The following is a 25,481-nucleotide window of genomic DNA, read 5'->3' on the forward strand; positions in this document are numbered from 1 at the left end:
ATTATGGAAAACCATTGCTATCATGACATGCCAGTCCCTCTTACCCTTCTAGAATTTTCCTCTGCCCTGTTCTCCTCAATACTGAAAAACTTATACAGATACCTTCACCTTCACCCAGGCTCTAAGATTTCCCATCAACCTTTCTCCAGGTATTTGGGGGGCAAAAGAAACCCAATTTCTCCATATTTTGTCACAAACTTTTTTCGGCTTAATCCATACTGTGCCTTCTGGAATTAGGTCTTGCTTCTCCTGTGTTGATAATTCCTCATAAATCTAGTTCTTTAAAACGTTAAAAAAAATGAATGTTTAGAGAATTTATATAACTAGAGGCCTGGTGAATGAAATTCGTGCACGGGTAGGGTTCCCTAGGCCTGGCTGGCAATCAGGGGCCTTCCGGCTGCCGGCTGGGGCCTTCCTTCATTCCGCACTGCTCCCTGGTGGTCAGCGCACATCATAGCGAGCAGTCGAACTCCCAGTCTCCCATTCGAACTCCCGAGGGGACACTTTGCATATTAGCCTTTTATATAGAGAGATTATTATTGGTCAGTCATTAACACAAAAGTAAGATCCCACCCGAGGTGATTGTTGAGAACTAACTGCTAAAGGGAAAGAGGCTGGGCTGGTACTGACAGCCGGTACCTTTCCTAGCATGCGATAGGGCTCGGCGTGGAGGCCCTGCCACTCTGGGTCTACTCCCTGGATTTCAGAAATGCTGAGCTGGAACAGATTTTTACCACAACCTCTTCTGACCTAATAAAGGAGACAGACTGAGAATAGCTGTGGTTCTCTCCCTGCTTTCCTCCCCAGTTGCCTTTTTTGTGTTTTTTATTCCTGTCTAAAGGCTTTCATTGCTTTGGACTAAATGAAATTCAGATTGCAACAATAGCTTTTTCAAGGGATATTGTAATATTGACTAATTTGCCTGCTATTGGTTATGCCCAAGTACTAGTAGACACATGACCTGTGGCTGTTTGGCTTGTCCTCCTATGGAAGAACACTTAATGAAGCTAATAAGCTGTATTAAAAGAAAATAAACAAGTTTCCATGGCCCCCAGCCTCACAGCCGCATATATGTGGTTATTATTTACGATGCTGAGACACCAGTCCCACAGCTCCAGCTGCCCACTGGGCATTTCCACTCAGAAGGCCTCCGGCACTTCCTGTCTAACCCATCTGCAGCCCAAACCATTAACCTCTCTTCAAAGCCAGCCCTCACTGTTGGAGTTTTAGGGGGTCAATAAATCACACCCTTTCCTTCCCCCCTCCAGTTAAAATTTGTTGTTGCTGTTTTTAGAAGCACAGGAGACAAACAGATAAAGTGTAAAACAAATGGGCCTAGATCTGCAGCCAAATATCTCCCTAATACTTCAGCCCCCTGCAGTCACAGCCACAGCCGAGCATCCACAGGCCTCCTCCACAGGGGAGCTCACCAGGGCATCTTGGAATGGAAGAGAAACACATGTGTCCTCCAGGCACGAGCTTGCTCAATTTCTCCTTTATAACACACCAATCAAATCAGTCAGTTCTCCTAGTCTCTCTCTCTCTCTCTCTCTCTCTCTTTTTTTTTTTTTTTTTTTGCAAATGAAGGCAATGAGAATGCACATTCCACCATTTAATCACTAGTCTTTGTACTTTAACATTTAACTTATTACTTTACTATTTCTTAATATATATTTTTTATCATTGGTAGCGTTACAGATCTCTCCCATTACCCCTCCCTTACCCCTTTCCTTCCAGCTCCTACCTCCCCACCCCCAAGTCTTCACCACCCTATTGCCTGTGTCCATGGGCTATACATATCTATAATAATAAAAGTGTAATATGCTAATTAGACCAGACAGCCAAATGACTTTCTGGACATCATTTCGGACGTCCTTACAGACGAAGCCATGGTGGTGAGGGCCAAGGCAGAGGCAGTTAGGGGCGATCAGGCATGCAGGCGAGCAGTAAGAAGTGATCAGGCAGGCAGGCAGAGGGGTTAGGGACGATTAGGCAGGCAGGCAGAGTGGTAGGGGTGATGAGGCAGGCAGGTAAAGACAGGGGCAATGAGGCAGGCAGGCAGAGGGGTTAGGGGCAATGAGGCAGGCAGGCGAGTGGTTAGGGCAATCAGGCAGGCAGACAGGTGAGTGGTTAGGAGCCAGCAGTCCCGGATTGCAAGGGGGATGTCTGATGATCAGGCCTAAACTGGCAGTCGGACATCCCCTGAGGGGTCTCGGATTTCGAGAGGGTGCAGGCTGGGCTGAGGACCCCCCCGCCTTCCAGTGCACGAATTTCGTGCACCGGGCCTCTAGTAAGTATATAAGTTCTTTGATGTATCTCTTCTCGTACCCCCACCCCCACATGGAGGTATGTCAGTTTGTTCCATGCCTCAAGTTGGGACAGCATGGATGGACCTGGAGAATATTATGCTAAGTGAAATGAGCCAGTCTGAGGAAGACAAATATCACATGATCTCACTTATTTGTGGAATTTCCTTGTCTTTTGGGGAGGAAACAGTGAAGTCTGGGGGGCAGGGGCTAGGAACCCTAGACCCTTCAGGAAGCCAGGAGATCAAGTTCCCACTAGCGATTCACTCCAGACTTGCCTTTTTTTATTGAGATTACCTTCTTAATTTATGTGACATCAGATTGAGCATTTGGGTGTGAGCAAAAATACTTCTACATGAAATATTCTATATTGAAAAAATCTCCACCACTCCCTCTGTAACCTAGATCTTTTTCATCATAAATAAGACCCCACAGTTATAACCAAACTCATGTTTTCAGCTCTTCCAGGTGACTGGGATGAATGCTGACACAGGCCTGGCTCGGTGGCCATTGGCAGCCAGAGAGAGTCAGGCCTGGTGGTGACTCAGCTGACGCTGCAGCTGCACTTACAGTAAATGTTGTTTTGCAATACTCTTGAATTTTAAAATAGTATTTGGGTGGGCTCTTCACTATGTCAAGAAAGGAAATATCAAAGATTGAATATCAAATCAACAGGTAAAAGAATCTCGTCCCTTTGGCAATGACCTATCAATACAGGAGAGGTCTGGTTTTATAGGAGGGAAGTGCAAAGGACCTAAAGGTAGTGAGACTAATGCATCATAATAATTGTTGTAGTTTGTACATTTTACTTGTATATTTGCCTGAGGCTGGGCTTGGTATTAAGCAATGCTCTTCACACATCTAACCTTACAGTAAGCCTGAGGTGGATACTGTTACTCTCCCCATTTTACAGATGAGGAAACAAATTCAGAGAGGTTGCCTTACCCAGTGTCATCTAAGATAATAAATGGCACAACCTGGATTTCAACAGGTGTTCATGGTCTTTACCATAGTCTACTACATTTTACTTAACTTACATTAGCAAAAGTTTACTAGAACGCAGGTAAGAATTCCACCAAACCTCTGTCTCGCATCTGGATAATACTGTAGCTAGAGGTTTGTGATCAGTTGCTGGCATCTCATTTTTAGAAAATCCTTTTAAAATAGAACAAATTCCTGGGATGGCAAGAAGGATGCTGTGTTATCTAGATACCTCTTCATATTAGAAACATCTGAAAAAATTGGCAGAAGGGTTGGCTTAGCAGGGGTCCTCAAACTTTTTAAACAGGGGGCCAGTTCACTGTCCCTCAGACCGTTGGAGGGCCGGACTATAGTTTAAAAAAAAAAACTATGAACAAATTCCTATGCACACAGTGGCGGCAAAAGCACCCGGCGGGCCGGATAAATGTTTTCGGCGGGCCGCAGTTTGAGGACCACTGGCTTAGAGTCTTGAGGACTTGGGGAGCATATAGTATCTGGTCTCCAATGCTTGAAGAGCTTTCATAGGTAAGGAAATTAAACTTCACATTTTAACATCCAAAGACATTCTTATGACACGTGACTGAAAGTTATATGTATAATCAAAACATGGGCTCATCGTGTGGTCATATTCTCTTCCAGGTAGCACTTAGAAGCCCTTTATGATTGGGATGAAATTTCGCCTGTTCCTTTTTAATGTTGAGGTGACTTTTATTTTTTCAAACTGTAAAACACGTAGTTCAACTTGATTTCATAGTGAAATCATTCAGAAGCTCCTATCTGCATGATTGCAGCTGAAATAGACTAAACAACAAAAAAAAATGCAGTCAGTACAAATTGCTGTGGGTTATCTATACAGCTACAGCATGTGGTGAGAACCTGGAAGCTGCATCCACAGAATTTATGAGGCTTCCCGTAAATCAGCTCGGTTCAGTGTTTCAGACCCTGTATCCAGCTCTGCTTGGCTGTCTAGACACAGCCTGAGATGAAGCTTCAAAAAAATGGGTATAAATGAAGCAGCCAAAGCCACCAGAAGTCTTTGACCCTCTTCTAATGTTTCAACCAGATAATTATTTTCCCTCTCAAGAATTTGGCTATCCTTTGAGGGGGAAAAAAATCAAGATTTTCCATGTGAAGAGCCCCTGAAAGAAAATACTCTGGAGAAAGGTCAGTGAGAAAGGGCCAAAGCTGGATTCTTCAGATCTGCTTAGAGAATGTGGAAAGTCTGTACCCTTTTCTTCTGGGCGTGCTGTCCAGCTGGCCAAGGGCTCTGTGGCCTTTGGCCAGCTTTGCCCTCCCTGTACCTTTACATCTTAAAGGAGCTTGTGCTGTGCAGTGGAAATGCCTTGAATGGAAACCTAAATGGTAGCTAAACGTTCTGGTACAGAGGTAATTAGGTAGTTAAAAACTGATGGATTTTCATTTCGTCAAGATAATATATTGTAAGATAATCCATTACCCTTTCTGCTCTGTAGCAGAGATAGGATCTTTCAGACTTTCCAAAAAATAAAACTTTCGTACTTGGAGAGTACACTTTCATTAAATATGCCCCACTTTTCATTAAAATGACAAATTCTGTTTGTTGTGGTTCATCTCCTTAAACTTTTTTTTATCTTACGTTGTCTGTAGAAAGTTAAGGATTCAATCAGAAATGAAAAAAAGGTGGTTTTAAAAATAAACATAGTCCAAGTTAATTCCATAGTTCTTTTGTTCATTCTTTCATTCAGCAAATTTTTGTTTTAAGGAAGCCACAGCCTGTGGTAGGCCCAGGTTGTGCCCTTTGTTAGCTCTGTGATCCTGGGAAAGTCACCTATCTAATCCCCCTGAATCCCAGTTTCTTCAGCTGACAAACAACTCTCTTACCAACTTTGCAGGATGGCTATGAAGATTAAATGAGATGATTTTTTTTAAGATGGTGAAAAATTAGAAGGTCTTCTTTTGCTCTTCACCCTCCATTGTCCTATCCAAGAAATCATAGCAACAGAGAGGGAGAGTCTCAAAAGCCCTAGAAATGTCAGTCAGCTCTTTACAAGACTCGTGGAGTGAACTAGGTTGAAATTCTATAAGTGACTAGTGCATACTTTACCTTGAGTAAGGAAAATGGGCTAAACAGGAAGACAACAAAAAGAAACTTCTATAGTTCCTCACTGAATCAGTGTGAGAAATGTGGATATGGCACCCACCAGAAACCCAGATAGCAACTTTATTTGGGACCAATTCAAAGTATAAACCCAAGTAATAATTACAAATGGGAAAGTCCAGGTGCAAAATTCCTGATAATAAATATTTATTCAAGTTAAATATAGAGTTCCAGCTAAGTAATTGCTTAAGTGGAACAACAGTGAGTGCAAAAGCATTAAAAGAAAAAGATAAAAAGAGACCCTTAAAGAGATGTGAAAACAAGAATTCAGAAATAGGGACGACCCCGGTGAGGTTGAAACGGCCCCCGTGAGGTAGGGACGACCCCGGTGAGGTTGAAACGGCCCCCGTGAGGTAGGGACGGCCCCGGTGAGGTTGAAACGGCCCTGGTGAGGCTCAGACGGCCCTGGTGAGGTTGAGACTACTCCAGTGAGGTTGGGACAAATAAAGGGGACCAGTATGGACTGATGAACAGGGGTAGATACAGAAGCAGAGCAACATTGAACAGAATGTTAAACTACAGTGGGAAGCCTGGGGAGGGTTGGGGGGGGGATTAAGAGACCAACTGAAGGACTTATATGCATGCATATAAGATTAACCAATGGACACAAGACACGGGGCGGGGGGGGGGGCGGGGGGTAGGGGTCGGGGGAATGTCAAGGGGGGGAAAAAAGGAGACATATGTAATACTCTTTGTAATACTTTAAGAAATAAAAATTATTAAAATAAAAAAAATAAAAAAAAATAAAAAAAAAGAATTCAGAAATAATCTTCTAGGTCAGTATTTCTAGATAGATTAGCAATTATCATGAGATAAAGTAGAGGAAAATAAAAAGCTTCTCAATTCTTTAATAAGTCAAGAATTATTGTTTTGTTTTTGAATTTCATATATACAAAAATGAACTAAAGAATGATTTAGAAAGCTTAAAAATAATCATTTACTGTAGAACTGAGACTGCTAAAAAAATATATAGAAGCCAAAAAGGCAATTTACTTCTCACCCTACACAAAGGAAACAGTAAAGAGTATTATAAAATGTTTTCAAAATGACAAAACTAAATCCAAGTATATAGCTATGGCAAAAAATAAACATGATTAAAACATCCCAAGTCTCCTGGGGAATAGAATGATGGGCATAAAAATGATACAGTCTTTGCCCTCGTGTTTTTTATGGGCTAGTTGGGAAGACATTATCAAAATCAATACATAAGTAAATGAGAAAGAACAAGAAACATAATATCAAAATCACCAACTGTGATCAGTGCTACGAAGGAAAGGGAAAGATGAAATAGAAGCATTTATGAAAGAGGAGCTGACCTGCAGGGGTATCAGGGAAGTAGTGTCTGAGGATGTGATGTCGGAGCTGAGATTCCCAGGCAAGAGTAGGAGTTAACTGTGCAACAAGGGGAGGCAAGAGAGCTGCAGGCAGAGAGAGCAGTATATTCAGAGACCTTGGGAGCAAGATGGCCCATTGGAGAAGGTAAAAGTAGGCCAGTGTGGCTGCAGCAGAGAGGAGGAGAGCTGAGTGTGAGAAGAAGCTGAAGAGGAAGGAGGTGTTGGGCCAGACCACACAGGGCTCTGTAGGCAGGCAGTATAGGGAGTGTGGCCTTTTCCTAAACCCAGGTAGCTATTAGCATGTTTTACAGAGGGATGAAAATATCTACTCACGTTTTCAGGACATGATGAGGATTCAGTGAGAACAGATTTGATGCTTGGAGACCATTGAGGAGGTGATAATACGATGGTCGTCAATATACTGGCAATAAAAATTTAGGTGGTAAAATGGGAGAGGAGTATGAAAGAGTGGAAGGTGGCTAAGATACCCCCCAAAATCTCTGATTACACTGCTGCTCTGTGAAATGGGAACACCAGTGGGCAATTCAATCATACATGTCAACGGGCCTTTGAGATACTCAAGTGGAGAAGTCTGTAGGCAGCATGAATCTGGTGCAGGTCTGGACAGGAGATATAAGTGTATGAACCATCTGGGTTCAGGTGTAAATTGAGACTTGCAGGCATGAATGAAAAAGAAGAAGAAGAGAAAAAGATTGTTAATCTTATACACTGCTAGTATCTGTCTAAATTGGGTTATTTTTTTCTGGAAAGGTGATTGAAATGCATATCAGTATCTTAAAAAATGACCATAACTTTGATCCTGTAACTCCATTTCTAGGAATCTATTCTCAGAAAATAATAATCAATGTGACAAAGGCTTATGGATAAAAATATTCATTTAAGCATTATTTATTATTGCAAAAAATAGAAAATTACCTGTCTAATATTAGGAGGAGATTAAGTAAATTACCATATATTTATAATAATTAATATTGTCATTGTAATTGGATGTTTATAAAGATGTAATTGCATAAATAGATGACTGTGATATAATAGTAACTGACAAAGGACACCAAGTTGATAGAAATGGAGATAAAAACTTAACTGTGTGAAAAATGCAGAGAACAAGAGTATAAGAAATAAGTTTATCTGTAAACAGTGAAAACAGGATGATTGTCCCAATTCTTACTTTTATCTAGTTCCCAGATTTTTTTAATGGGCATTTATTATATCTTTTGTATTTTTTATTATTAGGAAAAGGAATATAAAATTATAGTATTGCCCCAGTTACAAATATGCACTTGATAGACACTGGTTAACATTCTCTCCTTTTCACAATATTGATCATTTCTGTGTTGTTAAATCTAGCATAGTATTTTGGGTATGTAAGATTACTGCTGTGCAATGTAAACTCCTATGAGTCACTCAGACTTGTAAAATAGTCTCAGAAAATTAATCTGATTACCAGGCAACAGCAAATGCTTCTCCCCTCAGAGCACCTCTCCTCCATGGGCACCCATTTCATCCCATTGGGAGCGTTGGGGTTTTTTTAAACTTCTTGCTCAGCAGTACAAATGACTGAATCCTTTAATGGCAAGCTTTTTAAAAAATTATAGAATACATACATATAGGAATTCGCTAATTATTTTAAATAAAACAAATTGGTCTGTGTTTTTTCCTTCCAGGGACTGAGCCAACCATTTGGTCTGCCATTTGTATCACTGTCTGCAGTAATAGAAAAAAATCATTCTGAATTTGGTTCAGAACTAAAAGCATGGTCTTTTTTTAACTCCAGGAATGTATACAAAGACTATCGCTTCCTTGAGCTGGCCTGTGATTCGCAGGAGGACGTGGACAGCTGGAAGGCCTCTCTGCTAAGGGCTGGCGTCTATCCCGACAAATCTTTAGTAAGTGGGAGAAGTCTCTTATTTTTAACTTATTAACCATTTTTAAGAAAACAGAATTCTACATGTTATATTTTAGAGAAACTAGTTCTCCTTTGACCTAATTTGGCACAGTTTTAAGCAATACTTTGCTTATATTTTTCTCCATTAGATTTCTATTTTAAGAAGTTTATCGGTATATTTAGACTGAAAGAAAATGCCCCACTCTACCATAAAACATAATATATATATAACCTCAGACCAGGAGATAGTTTCTTTGTTGTAACTTAAAATTTTATTTTCCTTTATATGATACTCCACAGTTGTTATGGTATTAATACAAGCAGTTTATAGCATTCTTTATATAATCAGAGCATATATATATATATATATGTATACATATATATATATATAATTAATCGTGACACTCTTTTGTATTCTTAAAAATGTACTTATTTTTATAAAAAGCTCCCTTCTTTTATTATGTCTGTAGTACCTGTTCCAAAATTATATCTGTTCAAACTCTGGTTAATGTTACTGTGAGTGTGAAGAAACAAAAAAATATATAGCTATTCCCACTTATCTTTATTAATATACTTCAAGTGTCTTGAAGACACTTTTCTCATTCAAGCTAATAAACAGACCTTCTATTTGTGTTCTTTGGAAAATGTAATATTATACAGACAGGTCTGGATTTCAACTTTGCAGAAGCCCAACCCAACACACATCCACACACTGTTAAACAGACTGTGCACATGAGCGGCCCTCACTGCTTCCTCGCTGTTCCCCACACGGCATTGTACTATCCAGTGCCCCCCAGAACTAAAGTGCTGAGACTTAGTCTTGGGGACTGAGTCCAGCTTGACCACCTGGGTGCTTCCTGGGCTCTATATCAGTTTTTAGGACTGGTCACACAAAGGTAGGGCTATTTCCAGGCCCCAAACAGGACAGAGTGAGTCTGAGATATGGACGCAGTGTGGGACCATTGAAGGCATTCTGGGGACATTCCGACCTGACCACGTCCCTGAGATTACACTGGAATGTAACGAAGTTCTGGGATCAAGGGTCGAGGATTTGTGCCAAAATGTTCTCACTGCTGTTACCTTAGCTCACACATACACCTCTTAACCCCGTTCCAACCTCCTTTGTCTGGTTAGCACCTAAAATGATGAACCCACACAACATCTCCTGTGCACTCCAAATGGGGTGGCACCAGACCCTTTCCCGATGATGCCAGGCAGAGAGATGTAGATACGTGATTTTCATACTCATCCAGCTTTGACCAGTTGTGTACACACATGCTTGCATAGATAACTACCACTCTAAAGACCAACGTGAGAAAGCATTGAAAAAAATATTATTCATTCTGATCATTATTTATTACTCTTCCCTACCTGTTGATGGTAGCATGTTTAATTTCACAAGCATTCTATATTAAAATGTATGAACATTCTAGGTTGATTTCATAGTCATTCATTTCATAAAAGCCTATTGAGCACGTGCTTTTTTCCAGGCATCCAGTCTAGGCACCAGGACACAGAGGTGAGCAGTGAGGTCCCGCCCCCAAGGAATAGACAGTAATCAAGGCAGTGAATAACCGCATAACTGCAGTGTGATGTAAGAGAGTGATAAGCTCTATAAAAATACAGTAGGTTAAAGGGATAGCCAGTGCTATGAGGGCAGGTGAGCTTTATTTTAGGAAAGGTGATCAGGGGAGCCCCTTGGAAGAGCGGATGTTTGAGTAGGCTCATGGAGGAAGGGAGGGAGTAAATGATCAGAAAGTCTAGGAGAGTAGCTGTGCAGAGGACTGGCACGGGCAAAGCCAGTGCAGTGTCTTAGAAGAGCAACAAAAATGTCGGTGTGTCTGGAACACACAGAGGAAGACCAGGGATGGCTGTGTTTCCAAGAGGAGGGTGGTCAGGGGCAGGTTGTGTAGGCCTCGGAGGAGTGGTGAGCATTTGAGGCTTATTCCGAGTGAGGTGAGACATCAGTAGAAGGTTCCGAGCCAGTTTAGTGACGTGATATGATTTTCATTTTTCAAGATCATTATGGCTGGGTATGAGGAGAAGCAGTAGAGCACATGGTGGGTTCGAGCACAGGCTTCAGTGCAGGGGTCCTCAAACTATGGCCCGCGGGCCACATGCAAATACAAATGTTGTATTTGTTCCCGTTTTGTTTTTTTTTTTACTTCAAAATAAGATATGTGCAGTGTGCATAGGAATTTGTTCATAGTTTTTTTTTTAAACTATAGTCCGGCCCTCCAACGGTCTGAGGGACAGTGAACTGGCCCCCTGTTTAAAAAGTTTGAGGACCCCTGCTTTAGTGTCTGGCTACCTGTTGACATTCCAGATGCTCTCGTACAAGCTGTGAGATGCTGGGCAGGTTACCTGGCCTTTTTATGTTTCGAGACTCCCATTCCTAAAGTGGAGATAACGCAAGTCCCCGGGGCTTGGTTGACAGGATTGAATGAGATAATGCAAGAAAATCACTGAATAGAATGGACACAAATAAGCATTCTATTTTTATTTATAGTGATGATGATCATCATTTTATCACATATTACTCTCTTTAACAAGTAGAAGAAAGAGCTAAAACGCTGCGGATGTTATAATATAGCCCAGTGAGACTTTATGCTATTTCTGTCTCCCAAATATGTTTGGTTATATAAAATCTGTGTGTGTGTGTGTGTGTGTGTGTGTGTGTGTTTCTTACATGTAACTGTAATGTATGTGAAAATGTTTTCTTAAGTAATAATTTTGTTAATTCAGCTTATTTTATTTTTCAGCTTATTTTAAATGCACCATGCATGTTTACCATTAAATAAATCACATAATGCATCTCTTGTGAGGAATACACTGTCTTGGAAAAGCACAGTTACCTTCCCTTCAGTGAACTGTTTTTATAAATCTGAATTTTCACATGTCCACAGCTCTACACAAAGAAGCAGCTCAATGAAATACTAGCTTTCTTTTTTTGCAGAGTGCTCAATTTTAAGTAAATCTAGAGATTGAGCCAGTCCTACACAATCAATTTTGGTTCTTTTCACATGATTTTTATTTATTTAGAAGCACACATTCTGCACAGTGGTTTGGGAGATCGGGACAAAGGGGTGTTTTACTACAAGCCAAAGACATGGCAGGAAATTAAACTTGGCAGCACGCCACGGACGTTACTTTTCTCAGTTTTCATCATAAACACTATTTGCATTTTTTTATGCACCAGGTTACATTACACGATTGCTTGACTTTCAGATGGTTAAATGGCTGCTTACTACTGAGAACAATCTGAGTAGAACCCTTGTCTAAACATCCCGTTTTGGGACAGATAAGATTTGGGGGAAGGGATACTTTCAGATACAGTTATTTCTAATTTAGAAAGATTTGATGAAGACATCAGATAAAGCTAATAACAGATGCCTCTGTCTAAGTGGGTCATTTTGTTTCTGTATCAATAAGCCATCAAGTCAACAGCCAATCAGTCGATCTCTACCCTAATAATTAAACTTTTGTGTGTCATACATGGACATGAGTCTAAACTCAAAAAGCTCTGCTTTCTACAATTCTGTTTTAACTGGAAAAATTCTACATTGATTATTATTTTTTTATTTGTATCAGGTTTGGCTTCATTTAGATAAGTAGCTGTCACCTAAACTGGAATAAAATGATGTTTCAGACCAGTTTGATTTTCAACTAAGGTTGCACACTTTTTTACAACATGCTTTTCCCCGTCATATTTTTCTATCACATTCACATGATGGAATGTTTTCATGTCATTAATATCATAATATTCTGCTACTCTGTTTCTTCTGTCTCTTAGGTCATTTCTCTTGGAGTTTTCTACTAATTATTTTTCTTTGTTTCCTGCCCTTCCACCCTCTTCCCCCACTTCCTTCCTCCCCTTCCTTCCTCCCCTTCATCCATCACTGTTGTGTTGGACTCTAGAGATTAACAGATTTTTAAAATGTTGTCATTCTTACTCTATGGGAGTTCCAAGTCTAGTAGAAGAGACAGAGGCAAATAAATAATTACTCTACAATTTGATGAACTACAGTGGATTTCTGTATATACTGCCACAGCCCAACTGAACAGGATCTCCCCCATGTGCACTTTTTAATTAGCTTCAGTCCTTGATCTCTTTGGATCCAAAGCAAAATGTAGGCTTCTTGTGAGCAGTGTTGTTGTGACCATAAGGTGGAAATGAGGAGTCCTGGCTTCAGTTTCCCACGGTGCCACTGATCAACCCCCAAAACCCACACACAACCTCTCTGAGCCACAATGTAGCATTCTTTCTGAGCAGCCACAGTATTTTAAAAATATATTTAAACCTGACCTTAGCTAGTCTGGCTCAGTGGATAGAGTGTCAGTCTGCAGACTGCAGGGTCCCTGGTCCGATTCCGGTCAAGGGCACATGCCCACTTTTTGGGCTCGATTCCCAGTAGAGGGTGTGCAGGAGACAGCCAATCAATAATTCTCTTTCATCACTGATGTTTCTATCTCTCTCTCTCCTTCCTTCCTCTCTGAAATCAATAAAAATATATTTATATTATATATATTACAGTGGGGCCTTGACTTACGAGTTTAATTCGTTCCGTGATGGAGCTCGTAACTCAAATTACTCGTATGTCAAATCAATTATGAACGAGTGAGACACGTGATGCTGGGCTGATGTTGTGGCGTTCACTGTGACGTTCGCTGCACCAACTAGCGATGGGGTATCTGAAGCTGGCTCGTAACCCGAATTTTAGCTCGCAACTCAAAGCAAAAAATCGGCCGAGAGACGGCTCATATCTCGAAAAACTCGTTAGTCGGGACACTCGTAAGTCAAGGCCCCACTGTGTGTGTGTGTGTGTGTGTGTGTGTGTATACATATATACGTATATATATATATGTAAAACAGCCTAAGCGACCGTTACAACCGATGATGGGACGACTGGCCGGTAGCTATGATGTGCACTGACCACCAGGGGGCAGATGCTCAGTGCAGGAGCTGCCCTCTGGTGGTCAATGTACTCCCACAGCCAACCTCCTGCAGTCCCTCCCCCTGGCTAGGTAGTCAGTGCGCTCCCACAATCAATCTCCTGTGGCCGGCAAACATCCCATGGTCCCTTGCCCCAGCAAGCTGGTCCTGATGGCCCTGATCAGGACTGGGTGAGACGGCCCCGATGGCCTTGATCACTGAGGGACCCTACCTGTGCATGAATTCGTGCACCGGGCCTCTAGTCTATACTAATAAAAGGGTAATATGCTAATTAGACCAGACGTCTTCCAGACATCCTTCCAGACAAAGCCATGATGGTGGGGGCCGAGGCAGAGGCGGTTAGAGGCTATCAGGCCAGCAGGGGAGAGCAGTTAGGGGCAATCAGGCAGGCAGGCAGAGTGGTTAGGGGCGAACAGGCAGGCAGAGTGGTTGGGTCAATCAGGCAGGCAGGCAGGTGAGCGGTTAGGAGCCAGCAGTCCCGGTCCCAGATTGCGAGAGGGATGTCCCCCAAGGGGTCCTGGATTGGAGAGGGTGCAGGCCAGGCTGAGGGAACCCCCCCCACCACAATCCATGCACGAATTTCATGCACTGAGGCTCTAGTATATATATAAAAAGCCAGCAACCAGAACGCCATTAACAACCAGAACAACCTGCAGACTGAAGGATCCCTGGTTCGAATCTGGTCAAGGGCACATGCCCACTTTTGAGGCTCGATTCCCAGTAGGGAGTGTGCAGGAGGCCAGATCTGGGGGTGGGCCAGCTGGCCAAATACCCCGCAGCCTCTCCCCCTGGCCAGCCCTGCCCCTGATAACCCCCCCACCCAAATAGGGGCGGGGCCAGCTGGCCAACCTCCTACAGCCCCTCCCCCCCCAGGCCCACCCCCGACCGACACCCCCCCCCCCACCTCAATCATGGGCAGGGCTGGCCAGCCAACCACCTGCGGCCCCTCCTCCCAGCCAGCCCTGCCCCCGATGGGCCCCCACCACCCTGATCAGCCCGCAGCCCCTCCCCCCAGCCAGCTCTGCCCTCGATCGGCCCCCTCACTCTGATCAGAGGCAGGGCTGGCCAGCCAACTACCCATGGTCCCTTCCCCAGGCCACTGGCCTCAGATCAGCCCCCACCCACCCCATTCTGGAGTGGGGCCCGCCGGCCGACCTCCCGCCATCTTCTCCCCCCCCCCCGACAGGCCCGGCCCCGATCCATCCCAATTGGGGCTGGGCCGGCCAGACCACACCCATGCACAAATTCATGCACTGGGCCTCTAGTATATATATATTTGAAGCTGAATTTGGATTTAGCAGAATTTTATTTCTATTTCCTTTGGCCATTACACTGAAATAAAGACCACTATAAAATTTTATATCAAAGAAATGTGTAGGATTTTATACACTTTCAAATTAAATTTTTTTTAAATAATTAGATAAAATGTATGTGCATGTATCAGTAGTTACAGGCTACAATTAAAGCACTTTTACAAGACTATTTACAGACCCATGTACATAAACTTTTCCTATAAGTTTGAATACAAACAAATGTGAATTTGATTAAATATCTAAAGAACATGATATAACAAATGCCTGATGTTTCTGGCACAGTTTTGTCGGCCCAGAGCATGACTTAAATTATACATGAACAGTAGGAATTCCGAATTCTTTGGAGCATTTTGTGTGAGTGAAGGGAGGTAGACGTTAAGTCAAATCCACTCACATTTGAATCCCGACCCTTCCAATTATTAGCTGTGTGGCCAGGCAACTTAACTTTGCAGTTGTTTATTCTTTATAAAACTCAGAGTAATAATACCTTCCTCAAGTGATTTGATCAGATTAAATGAAGGCAGTTACGTATCACATTGAGCTCAGTGCCTAGAACTGGGTGGATGTGCTCAATGCCATGTACATTATTGTTGAAAATCATTAATGCGCTCATGAAGCTGTATCTTCCCATTTAGTAGTCCCCTTTTATTTGGAAACTATCATTGGGAATGGGCATTGGAGGGAGAATTTCCCCAACTGTTGGCTGAGGAAGCCGACTTGCTTAGGTGGGTCTTGGGGTTTCGCTGCCCTGTGGACAGCCCAGCTCGAAGCTCCATCAGTCAGGACTGAGCTGGAGAGGCTGTTGGGAAGCAAGGATTCACAAGCCTGCCCTCAGAGGCTGACCTGCTGGTTCTCTGGAGGAAGCAGACCCCATATCCATGCAGGCCTTGAAAAGAAATTTGGTGCAAATTCAGTTCCGCATGTTAGGTCATATACCCCAGGACTTTTTATGAGGTTTCTATTAGCTATATGGATAGGTGGTTCTCTCATATAGTGTATGATTTCTTAAGAGATGAAAATTGGCAGTAGAAAATGGAATGCCCTGGAATTTCATTATACCTCTGTATTCAAAACTCTCCAAGTCATAATGCTTTTGGGGCTGCTTTGGAGGTTGAAATCATACTATAATGAAGCCTTCTTGGGACTTCAGAAATTCCTTTTGGGTAACCTCCAAAACTGAACCATCCTTTGTGACAAATGACAATTAGGGGAGTGGTCTCTGTATCTTTCTAGGGATAGAAGAATGGCCACAGACCTCTGTAAATATTTATTAATGTGGCGAGGACCACTCACATGGGTTTATTCAGCTGACTAATGACACGAGACTAACAATGCCCACCATAGCGCCGCCACACCTCCCTTTATCCTTAGCCGGCTCAGTGCTTGGAGCAGCTACCTGACCAGTTCCAAAGAGTCTTAGTTATTCCTTAATAGAGGCACCTTCAGGGATCCAAACACAGAGCATTTACAGTTTCCCACTCCAGTCCGGTCCCACCTCTCCCAGCATAGATAGTTGGGAAATGATTGAGGAAAAAAGAAAGGACAGAGCCCCTCCTGGTCCTCCACTTGTACGTTTCTCCCCTTTAGGGATGAAGGCCCCTACTCTGTGACATCACTGTTGCCACTACAAACAGAACCATCTGTATGGGGCGAGGAAGCCAGTCATTCCCTAACGTGCAGAAATACTTGGTGGGACTCCTGAAACTGATTTGCTAGATCAAAGCTGCACGGCTGTGGAATGCAATAAATTCCATCTGCTTGAGGAATTTGCAGCAATATTGCACTGCTTCGGAGAACCGGAGTCCCATTATTCTCCAAAATAGACTTTTTCTGCTGTTAAAATGCCCTGTGGGGAGCTTTACTGCCTTCTTGAGCAGTTGGCATATTTTTTACAAAAGACTCCTTCCCCCCCTCCATTCATTCTTCTATCCTTACTTATGTCTCACATAAGCCAGTGCTGTGAACGGTTCTATCATAGCAATGCACAAGGCCAAGAAGCTCCTTTTCAGTTTTATCAGTGTCTTTACATTTCTATTTTTATTAAAGATGATGGCTGTGAAAGTCCTTGAATTAGACATTTCCTCCAGGTCACCAATTGGCATTGTTTTCCAGAAAGCAACGCTCCCCTGAAATCCTTGCCTAACCCGCCCTCCAGAAAACTGCTGAAGGTGTGATTTCCCCTCCACGTCCTCTCTGAGAACCAAAAAGCCAGGTCTCCAGCCCAACCTGTCACTCCACCCCATGCTCTGTCCCCTGCACAGAGGCATGGCTTTTCCCAACCGCTGTCTTCAACTCAGCCTCTCAGCTCAAAATTCCTCCCTGGCCCTTTGTGAGAAGAGCTCAGATCTGTTCCCTGCCCTTCCCATCATGTCTTTCTCGCGGGATCTGACCCTGTGAGGACTCAAGCCGCCCTGGGACTAATGAATCACCGCTCTATTTTTTTAAGCCATATGCGAGTTAAATTGTTTGGTATAAATCATACTCTTGCAGCCCTAGTTGAAACAGGAGACCCATTTTCCTACTGCCCGTCCCTGGCTGCTGCTCTGTGTCTCTATCCCGTGTCCCCTATAGAAATAACTGCATTTTGGGGACAAACCCTTGAATGTGGACCAGTGTTTATCTTGGCCACATCCCCACTCTACAGTGAGCGCTTCCTGGGCCAATCCAAGACAAAGCTCATAATTTACAAAATAAAAGAACGGTACAGAAGGAGGTCAGACACAGCCTGCTTACCCTGTTTCCCCAGAACCACCCACTCATTCCTTCTGCTCTCTTCGCCTTTTTTTTTTTTCCACCTTCTCTGAAACCAAGGATGCGGTGTTTGTTTAAAAACGCATTGACTGCTGAAAATTTCCGTTGGCTTGGCATGTTGGAGGAGGGGCTGTCAGGAAAGGCCAATTCGACATACTAAATACTTTGCCTTTCATGCTAACAGTTCACTCCGTACCAATTGAAACCCATGCTTTTTGGCCAGGTTCGCACACTCCAAGTATCTCGAGTAGGAAGAAAGGGAGAAATCTCTGTCTTAACTTTCTGCCGTTATAAATGTGTGATTTCATTTAATCTAAGTAGGTCCTTTGACTTGTCCTTGAGCTCTGGGTGCTGTGTGTATACGTATGGGATGTGAGTGACCAGTTAAATTACATATTTTGATTTTGCTCTAGCTCAGAAATTACCTCATAGTTTTAACATAAATTCATGTTTTTAACCTATTTCTTTTTCTTTTTTCCCTTGCTGCTGCACGTACAGGGGAACAACAAAGTAAGTTCTTTGTCCTGCGGCAGCTCCTCTTTCTCTACTCCCCTCTGCATGCATCTTGGCAAGTGCATTTCTATGCACGTTAAAATGACTGTCATTTGTAACCGTACACAAATGATATAGGGTGTGCAAAAGCCAGGGGCAGCGTGCATTTGGGGTCCCACAGTGGCTGTGCTGTTTTGACCTTTTGGAAGGGAAATTGGTCCTTCAGAGTTGATTATTGGGCATTGATATCATAAGGAAAGAGATGGACACTGAGAGGAAAGGTTATGAAGATTTAATCATGAGGACCCTTTGGCAGGAAGGATACAACAATCTGCTGCAACTCAGTGCAGCTGAAGTTTTGGACCCCAAATCAAAGCTCTCCTGTTCCTGTGCAGTTATAAAAACCCCAAACTGAAATCGTCAATAGCAGGATGCTGGCTTAGCTGATGCAACTGAGTTAGATCAGCGCTCTACCTTTGAAGGTGCCTTAAAATGGATGGAGGAGGGTGGGGTCAACATTTGACTTGGCTTCTGCGCCCTTGATGTGTTCCAGCTGGAGGAAGGTGGGAGGGTGTGGGGAATGGAGAGGGGCTGAAATGTGCGTGATAGATTTGTGAAACCGGCAACATGCACAAATGGTGGACATTCTCATAATGTTGTTGTTATAATAGATAAAGGAGCCATTTAGTCGTTCATAGGGTTGCTAGCTTGTTTAAACTTTAATTCAGGTTTTCCAAAAGGTAAGAACTACTTCACACAAATATTGATTATATAATAGTCATGTAGTTGGGAAGATGGTCTTAACTTTAGCGGGGTGATTGTTTTTTATTTTGTTCTAATGAGACTTCTTAGTGCTTTCTCCCACCAGGTGGCCCACTTAAAAAGGGCCTCATTGAATACAATAAGAATTGAAAAGAATCTGCTCTAGAAGGGTCTGCCCGCATATTTAAACCAGCTGGAATTCATCAAAATTGCTATTCATAAGCCATACATATAGAATGTAAAACAAATGTGGGAAACCTTGCAGTTTAATTGGATGGAATGTGCTATTATGGAATAAGTTGACGTAGATGGTATTGAAAAATGTGTCACTTTATAAATTTATACCAAGTAATAATATTTAATGAAGTTAAAAATAATACAAGCAACGTACAAGACAGGCATTTGTGAAGGAGCAAAGGGGTAAACTCAACCCACTGAGAGTTCACTTTTTTAAAACAGGTAAGTTATGAAATTGATGAAAGATTTATTACACTAAGTAAAGGATACTATTTCTCATATTATGACTATTAGGAAAAAAAAAGTTGGATAAAATGTAAAAGCCAGTATTTCAGTTCTTATACCAGATAACGTATTTCAGTGTTTGAATAGTAAGGATGTCTGATCCTGGTCACTTACACTGCACTACACTGCCATGTGCTGTGTCTACACTGTGCTAAGTCTGTGTCTTCACTGCACTGAGTCTGCATCTACATTGCTATGTATTGTAACTACACTGCCATGTGCTGTGTCTGTACTGCCACATACTGTGTCTATACTGTGCTGAGTCTGTGTCCACACTGCACTGAGTCTGCATCTATACCACTATGTGTTGTATCTACACTGCCATGTGCTGTGTCTATACTGTGCTGAGTCTGTGTCCACACTGCACTGAGTCTGCATCTATACCACTATGTGTTGTATCTACACTGCCATGTGCTGTGTCTATACTGTGCTGAGTCTGTGTCCACACTGCACTGAGTCTGCATCTACACTGCCATGTGCTGTGTCTACACTGTGTTGAGTCTGTGTCCACACTGCACCGAGTCTGCATCTACACTGCCATGTGCTGTGTCTACACTGTGTTGAGTCTGTGTCCACACTGCACTGAGTCTGCATCTATACTGCTATGTGTTGTATCTACACTGCCATGTGCTGTGTCTACACTGTGCTGAGTCTGTGTCTTCACTGCACTGAGTCTGCATCCACACTGCCATGTGCTGGGTCTACACTGCCATGTGCTACATCCCTTGTTTGTTCATTAAGTACCTGAGCTAATTTGAGTGTACTCATAGCAAGACTGTGCGTGTCTGCCGCAGGCCAGGGGACCAGCTGCTGACATTTTGAGGAGGTGCTAACCCACAGGCCACTCGAAGAGCATTTATGATTTGCCTCGTTCACGAGTGATTTCACTGACCACTTGAAAGCATTTGTAATATTCCCAGGAGAAAACACTCCTCCATAGCAGGAGTCATCCATTTGTTGTGTCTTGCTTGGTCAAGTTCTTCTGGGTGATAAAATGTTCAGTTTAATAGAGTTGACTGATTTTCAATTAATTATAATACGATGAGCAATAAAACCCAACATTTCTAAACTGCTGTTCATTGTGGGCACATCTAGGATGTCCCCCTGGAGCTGCCCTCTGCATCGCAAACACTTGGTACAGTGCTGTCAGGGGGAGGCAGGGGCGGGTGATTTCAGGGGCTGGCGAGGGTGTTGATTGGATTGTCAAAGACAGGAGTGCTTACTGGTTTGATTTTTAATTGTAGAGCGGATACTTTGGAGGTGCTTATATTTATTGGCCTTAATTTTTAGTTGCTTATGTTATGTATAGTGATTGCTTATGAAAAAATACAATGCTAATACTTTTAAAATTTGATCATTATACCGACCACGGACTTTGGCATGAAAGAGCCTCCTCAAATCCCCAGCAGCACATCTGTGTGCTATTTTCCCTTAGCTTAGAATTTCAGCATCATGGAAAACACTGGGATGCAAGCTGTGCTGTCTCCATAGTTATAGATCCGATCCGGAGTCTCCAAAAGGAGAAAATGAGATCCTTTTCCCCCCTCTCATGCCGGAATGCTTCTGAGTTGTCCCCAAGGCAACATACCTGACTCCTTGCTTGCCATTTCCGTGAGCCAGATGTAATTGGTGACTCACTTTAGGCTGTTTACTTAGTGAATGGCATTTTATTAGTTATGATACTAACCAGACACTAAAGAAAAAGAAGCCTACTCAATTAGTGTTGCTTTAGCTGAGCAGCATGAATGGGTTCATCTTCCCACATTCATTAAGCATACTGTCCATGTGCACAAGCGCGCATGCGCGCACACACACACACACACACACACGTACACGGAATGAGCCTAATATTCATTTTCTCAGTGACAGAAAAATTAATGTTTCATCCATCTTTAAATTACACTTAATGTTTGGGAGCTAATCCTCTAAACTCCAGGAAAACAAACCTGCACAGTAAATGCATTTAGATTTACATTATGAATGCATGCTGGAACAGAACACCAAGGTTCTCATTCCTCTTTGAACAATTATGTGTAGTTTGTTATTTTTTCTTAAAAAGCCCATTTTCCTTTTGTGAGGAGTACACAGTTGCTTGGAAAAACATCTCCTCCCAGGCCCATTAGTTATTTTTCCCGTTGAAAATGTTTTTCTGTTGGCATAGTGATACCTAAGTGATACCATAGTGATGGTGGAATCTGTCTTCTCCTTAGAGGGGTTTCCCTGGACCCTGGATTCCAAACCGGTGTCTTCATGAGCAAGACTAGAATCCAGGATTTCCCGAGCTAGTTTTGGGAATGTGAACAAATATATACAGTAACAGGGACTTTTTTAATTTTCTTTTTTTGTTTGGGTTTTTTTTTGGGGGGGGGGCACAAATCTAAATGAGAATGTCATTTTTAAAACTGAGGCCTTCAGGTAAAAAGTCATGTCTATGTTTTGTCCAAGATATTTAATTTCCCTCTTTACTTGATGTCCTCTCTTGGTAGGCATTTATAAAAATTCATTAGACTTCTAATTTTTATCTTTTACTAAAGACTTTGAGTTTTTGGTTACATGTCTTTGATATTACATTAGGCAAATTAAAGGTAGAAAACTCAAAATACAAGGAATAAAATTATTTTTTTATTACCTTTGAAAGAGAAATTTACTGTTTCTTTACTTAACTTTGGTCTTTTCAAACTCTAGGATTCTTAAATTTCCCCCAGGAAAAAGTATGAAGTTGTCTGCCTTGGTTGGAGAGAGGCACATTTGAAAAGAAGAAACAGAGCCCAAACTAAATGCTAAAACAGAATTTAAAAATAACTAAGCCTCCATAGTTAGGGCAAATGCAAGAAATGTGTGCTTATTCAAGGGCTTTGATATTTAAGAAGAGAAGAGGGAAGGAAAATCAGATGTAAACACTTGTTTTTACAACACTTACAAAGTGCTTTTTGTCTAGTGATTCCCCAGTGCATTCGGCAAGACTTGTGGCCATGTCGCCTCCATTAGTGGGAAAAGTAGTTATTACCTAGAGTACATATTTTAGTGATCCCTTGGATTCCAGCAGTCATTTGCAAAGATAGAGGGTGCCAAATCAAAGGTCACCAAAATATATCACACTGCAGAGCACGGATGTTAAGTCTATGTTAATTTGTCTTGCCTCTTATGCCAGACCCTCAACTCCTAAATTCCTGTCCTTGGTCATATGTGGAAGAGTATAGACAGACACTGAAAACCCATCATCAAATCTGGAAATGTCTTGATGATGTTATAGTCTTGGTAGGTGTAAGGGGCAGACAGTACAGTGTCATGTACATTTCCTAATATGTTGAATGTATATGAGAAAGTCAGAGCATTCTAAGCAGTGTAAGTAGTCAGCTCAATTAGGGTTATTTATTTTCTTTGAATAATGTATATGCTTTTCCTGATTTTCTTAGAGAAGCTTAGCAAATGTATTTCCCTGGGATTTCAGGAGAGCCCATCTGGTTCACTTAATTTATATATAACCCAATAAGAATATCATTAAAGTTAAGAAGAAAGGATGAAAACTCACTGGCCTCCATGTTTTATTTTAGTCCCATGTGCATATAAAAATGAACTGTCTGATTCAATCATCACAACACCAGTAAGCCTTTGGTTCTTTTTTGGCAAATCAGTTTTAAAAGAGCATTGCTATTGCCTAGATTTTTAACCCCCTGTCATTAATTTTAATCCATTGGAGGAAAGGACAGTTCATTTGGAGGCAGAAAAGGTTGAGAAGTAAGTTGGAATCTCTATTATGTTCCCAAATTTATTAATCTTGGCAAATAGACTCTATCAGAAAGCAAGAAAAGACCTGTTGCTCAGAAAGCTCACAGTGGGTGGTAGAAAAGGGACCTCTGAAAGGTGCTTGGGCCTTATTTATGTTTTAATTCCTCTACTGTGCCCCCCCAAAACTCTAGTTAGTGAGAAATAATGAGAGTAATTGCAGCTTCCATCATAGCTTTTTTGGACATATTTTCTCTGACAGTAATTTAGATACCTTTTTGAACACAAAGGAGTCTGGGAAAGAACAGTACCTGCTCCACATGAAAGATGGAAAGTGTGTGTGTGTGTGTGTGTGTGTGTGTGTGTCCCATGTGCATGCACATACACTTGTTTGAGCACAAAGAAAGGTGTAGGGAATGGGTTGGAAGAAAACTTAGGGGTTATTTTTAATTTCCCTAGACATTGATATATATTTCTGTATTCATGCATCATTGTTGTAAACTTAGATATCCAATAAGGTAAGGAAATTTGTATATGAAAAGTGTGTATGGGGCAGTAGGGGAGGGAGCAGAAACTTGAAGGTTGGCTGAACAAGTGAATAGGAGCCACCTTTTAGGAAGCTAGAAGAAGGCCAGGTGAGCAGACCTACTAGTCATGGTAATTAAGGCATAGAAGCCATACACTTGTCTATTAAATGTTAAGCAGTCTGAGTGGCTAGAGTGGGTAGACAAGTATCCCAGAACATAACCTCAAATAAGTTACTTACTTAGGACTCTTTACGTTTTTAAGAACTACAAGGAGGACTAACATATTGTAACTTAAAACTACGTTCTTTTTCTAGAGCAAATTCATTTTGTTTGCCTCAACTTGATTCATAATATTTTGGTCCAGAGTTAGGGGTACATTTCTTTTAATTATTGGGATAAGTAGTATCTAGTAAACAAAGTTCTAAAACTAAAACAAAATAACAAATAAGGTTTTAGAAAATATATTTAGTTGCATGTCAACCTATTAAATTAGCCCTAAAATAGAAAAGGCTAACATTATTTTGGGGTAGCTAACAGTATGACAAATGAGATGTTAAGGCCCATTATATAATGGCAACACACATCCTTGCACATAAATTATTAATGCTGACCAAGTTTTAATAGAAGAAAAGTTCTGATTAAAACATTTTCTCATTTTATGTCACATGGCTTCAAAGAGAATAATTGGTAACACTTCAAGAAATAGGTAAAAAAAAAACAAAAAAAAAAAAAACAATTTGATGCAGAGCAAAACAGAGCTTTAATAAAAGGATGATCTTGTCAAAATTATTTTATCACTGCAATTATTCCCTCTAAAAAGAGGCTGGAAAAAAGAAAAGTATTTCCACTTAGAACAATGGTTCTCAAGTAGGGCTAATTTTGCTCCAGGCAGACATTTGGTAGTATCTGGAGATATTTCTGATTGTCAGTGGTACTATTGGAATCTAGTGGGTAGAAGCCAGGATCCTTTTATTTATAGCATAGCCTCCACAATAAAGAATTATCCAGTCATATGTGTCCAGGTCGATAAACCCTGACCTAGCTTGAAGTAAGTATGCAAGCATATGAAGTTTGAACCTGTGACCTTCATTGACTGAGCCCAATTCACGTAGGCTGAAGAGCTGGAATCTGCTCAGACTGCAGGCTCTGGCTATACACAGTCCCCACTTTCCACGATGCTTCCCAGTACCTGCTCCACATGACAGATATTCCCTGCCCTTTGATTTGTTTGCCTTTGAAAGTATGACAGTAACTGAAAAGATTTTCAAACTTGGGCTTGCATACCTGGATTAAGGGTACAGGGTCAAGGACTGTGAGTGTTACAAAGAACTGCCTTTACACTTTTTTTATGAGCATATGTCTTTCATTAAATAAGAAAAGCCCAATTTTTAAAAATGTGTGCAATTTTAGCGCTTCCACCTAAAGCCCATTTCAAAATTGGTATGCTATGAAAACTAAAAAGTTAATATGTTTCTGTATTTGAGCATTAGGACAAGACATAAAAATAGACTCAGTAAGGTAAGGTTAAAATCTGAGTCTTTATCAAGAAAAACAGTTCCAATGTCCCAAACTAAATACCATTCTTCTCTTTCCACGTGGCCTGACAGTTCAATTCATGGATTGTCAAACAGAAAACATTTTTTGACTAAGGTATGGAATGTGTTGTCTTCCAGTCACATTTTTTTAAAAAGTCACTGTAAGATGGCCAAGACATTCAGACCCCAAGATAAAGCCACCCACATCTGAGTTTGCTCCGCCCACTCAGAGCTA

At 41.7% G+C, this 25,481-nt stretch overlaps 1 protein-coding gene across 8 annotated transcripts in view; it reads left to right on the forward strand.

Annotated features, from left to right (window-relative positions):
• The window catches only part of DNM3 (dynamin 3), a 379,551-nt gene that overhangs the window by 287,356 nt on the left and 66,714 nt on the right, over window positions 1–25,481 (forward strand). For all 8 annotated transcript variants that reach the window (XM_070395789.1, XM_070395787.1, XM_070395791.1 and 5 more), the window contains one exon: window positions 8,554–8,665. In XM_070395789.1, the coding sequence (XP_070251890.1) occupies window positions 8,554–8,665 (112 nt within the window). The remainder of the gene's footprint in view (window positions 1–8,553; window positions 8,666–25,481) is intronic.

Source organism: Myotis yumanensis, unplaced genomic scaffold (genome assembly GCF_028538775.1).
Source record: "Myotis yumanensis isolate MYYU_CA2020_CCGP unplaced genomic scaffold, mMyoYum1.0.hap1 SCAF_17, whole genome shotgun sequence".
Lineage (NCBI taxonomy): Eukaryota > Metazoa > Chordata > Mammalia > Chiroptera > Vespertilionidae > Myotis > Myotis yumanensis.